This window comes from Atta colombica, unplaced genomic scaffold, assembly GCF_001594045.1.
Source record: "Atta colombica isolate Treedump-2 unplaced genomic scaffold, Acol1.0 scaffold1, whole genome shotgun sequence".
NCBI lineage: Eukaryota > Metazoa > Arthropoda > Insecta > Hymenoptera > Formicidae > Atta > Atta colombica.
The window spans coordinates 3,017,284-3,020,657 of record NW_017259183.1 but is presented as its reverse complement, the minus strand read 5'-3'; the positions used below and the strand labels follow the sequence as shown (position 1 = coordinate 3,020,657).

Below are 3,374 nucleotides of genomic sequence, written 5' to 3'. Positions count from 1 at the left end.
TTGCTGCATAAAGAAGTTCTACCTACAAATAAATGTTACAATGTATGACGTATGTGTATATAAAATATACATATGCAAATGTTGCAACACACACAACACACATACGCATACACACACACACATACACATATACACACACACACACACACATATATATATATGTATATATATGTAAAAATAATCTAATATCCAATATTAAATTTAAACTTTTAAAACAATTATATGTGTTTTATGTTGTGGCTCGTATTCAGGACGAATTTTCTTTAGCATGCTTAATGCTAAAGAATTACTAAATGTTCGCTAATGATATTAGCACACATTTAGCATACAATTAGACACATTACATATAGAGTTTCAAAAATATAAAAGAAATATAAAGGTATGTTCAGATTATTGAGCCTCAAGTCGTGAAAAATATTTTAAGAATATTTTAAGAAATATATAAGCGTTTTAAATACGGGCCTATATATTAAAGGTATCATTTCATGCAGGGAAGCTTCGCTGGCGTAAATCATAGCCAGAGTCAGCATTGTTCAACTCATAGTTGGATAATGTTAAACTTTGCGCGAAGCTTCGCTCGCTACGCATTTTCGTACAAATCGACAGAGTGGGAAGTCTTCATCAGCGAAGCTTTGCTGCATGAAATTGTACCTTAATATTAAAATGAATTTAACATTAATGCGACTTTCTATTTTTTTGATATGCTTCCGTGGCAACGATTTTATTATTTTCTTTCTCATTAGTGTAAATGTACGTAATCAATCACCATTATACGACAATATTTAGCAATCGTCCTTTCTAAACTATATTTTTATTAACAGGTATGAACAAAAATTTAAGATTTTGTTAATATATTATATATGTTAAAATAATTATATATATAATAAATAACTTTCCTAACTATATTCTTAAACAACATATATATGTTTAATTAATTTTTTATTTAAGGACTGTGTCTTAATGCTGTAAAAATTTTACAAAATGATGCGTTGCTTAAAACAGTCCATTTTTGTTGTTCGAGATTTTTCATTGCAAACGTACAGAAAATGTTTCTATCGCTTAATGACGAAACTGTCAGATACATTAGCAGCTACTAAGGAAAAGAAATGCATGCCACTCAATTCCAATGACATAATATGTAAGAAAAATAATATTTAATTATTCAAAATAATTCAAATAATTTAATATTTAATAATTTCCAAATAGAAATTTTTATTATATGGAATACAAATGAATTAAGTCACATATTTGCATTATATTTGAAGAAGAGAAATTTTGTTATAAGCTAATATTAATTTGCTAATGACAAAATTTCATGTTATACTCAAATTTCTCTAATTCAGCCGCCTCCGTGGCACAATCACATACAATTCCGACAATGAATGCAACGTCAACGAAGATGATGCCATTATTGGAAACGGCAAATTTTGAAATAACTACGGAAAATGTTAAAATTCCTAAAGTTATGCCACGTGTTCGTATAGAAAAAACATCATTACCATTTGAAGAGATTCCTGGACCGATGATCTTGAAGTTATGGGAAAAATATTGGAGATACGTGCCACTTCTGGGTACGCAACTGTTTTGCAGTCTACTAATTAGCAGATTTATCCAGGGTACGATCCCTTAAAGTTCAATTGATTAAAATCCGAAGAACTGTTTTGTATCTTCAAATTGATATTAAGAACAGAGAGAAAATGAGAAAATATTTTGCTTTATACTTGTACATATAAATTATAAATACACATAGAATATAAATTAATTTTGGTTCTTCGAATTTTGAATAATTGCTTTCTGATGTTAAAAAAATATACAAAAATATGTAATCTTCTAAAATTTATAAATGCACATGTATTTAAATAATTTAAATGCACATGTATTTAAATAAATTATATATTTATATGCTTATATGTAGTATATGTATATAAAACATTTTAAATAGCTATATTTTTCTCTTATGTTATAAAAACATATTTTTATTATATAAATATATCTCAGTTAATATACTAACTAAAAGTAACATAACATTAATTAATATTATAATTTCGCACTCAACAATATAAATGTAATATAACATATAGTTACATACAGTTACATTATTTTAACATAACAAATTTTTTAGTGATTACTGTATTTAATAATAAAGACAAAGTAATTCGTATGAAAAACGATAGTTTATCTATTACATATCAATTAAGGACAATAATTTAATACATTATATTGCAGGACGATTATCTTGGAATCGCAACGTCACACCAATTAAGTACTTATTTGATAAATATGGATGCGTCGTACGAATTAACGGGCCGCTTGTAAATGACATAATTATGATTCACAGGTAAGATATTACAACGTGTATTTTTCCCAATAATTAACGTATCGATCGTTCTAGACCTGAGCATATAGCAGAAGTTTTCAAGCAGGAGAGTGAATCACCTATTCGTAGTGGCATTGATATCCTCCAACATTATCGCCTTAATCATCACAAATATCGTTCTGCCGGAGCGTTTTCTCTGTAAGTGTGCGATTAATTATAAAAGAAATTTATCATAATTATTTAAATACACAAAATAATAAATTCAATTATGTTTGTGATCATTGTTGTGATCATTTAAAGTAATATCCTAAAGAAATGCTTGTTTTTAAATTAAACAAATCCTCCAATATTTAATCATATTCTATCTATATAAAAACTTTCATAAGTTTTATAAAAATATAGCTTATATTTGTGTTTATATTTATATTAAACTGGAATTATGTGATGCTCAATTTTTTAAGCATGCATGTATGCTTTGATGAACACAGTCTAATATTTGACAGATAAAATGAAATTAGCATAATTGCTTTATTTCTAAACTATTATTTCTAAAGTACTGTAAATACTGTCAATTGTCTTGATCACATGATTTTTAATCTTTTGATTCGTACATGCAAGGAAACAAGCTATGAAATAATAAACATAAAAACCATGCATATCAACATGCAGCGATCAATGAATGTATTCTATACATATGAACAGGCATGTATGCATGCATGTATACAAATCATTCAAGAAATCGAACAGCGTGTAATTCCAGCAATTGTTTTACGTAAATATGTAACGTTCTAACTTCTTTGAATATATTTAATTATTTTATTCTGTTATTTTTTCTACATTGTTCAGATTTAATAAAACAGTAATTTAATTAATAATTTGATAATAAATTTTATGAAATATTAGACAAGGTTTGGAGTGGTTAGAAGTAAAAAAGAAAGTTGCTCAGCCGTTGCATGAGACTGTTTCCGATTATATTGAAAAACTGGATTCAGTGTGTGACGAACTTATTAATAAAATTCGTAATATTCGCAATCGTCAAGATGAGGTACATTAATGA

At 27.0% G+C, this 3,374-nt stretch overlaps 1 protein-coding gene across 1 annotated transcript in view; it reads left to right on the top strand.

Moving 5' to 3' along the window:
• The first annotated feature begins 1,402 nt into the window (after positions 1 to 1,402).
• Positions 1,403 to 3,374, top strand: part of LOC108693944 (probable cytochrome P450 12a5, mitochondrial) — a 3,905-nt gene continuing 1,933 nt past the window's right edge. Inside the window, exons 1-4 of the mRNA XM_018203172.1 lie at positions 1,403 to 1,616; positions 2,227 to 2,338; positions 2,393 to 2,515; positions 3,221 to 3,362. Coding sequence (XP_018058661.1) covers positions 1,403 to 1,616; positions 2,227 to 2,338; positions 2,393 to 2,515; positions 3,221 to 3,362 — 591 coding nt within the window. The remainder of the gene's footprint in view (positions 1,617 to 2,226; positions 2,339 to 2,392; positions 2,516 to 3,220; positions 3,363 to 3,374) is intronic.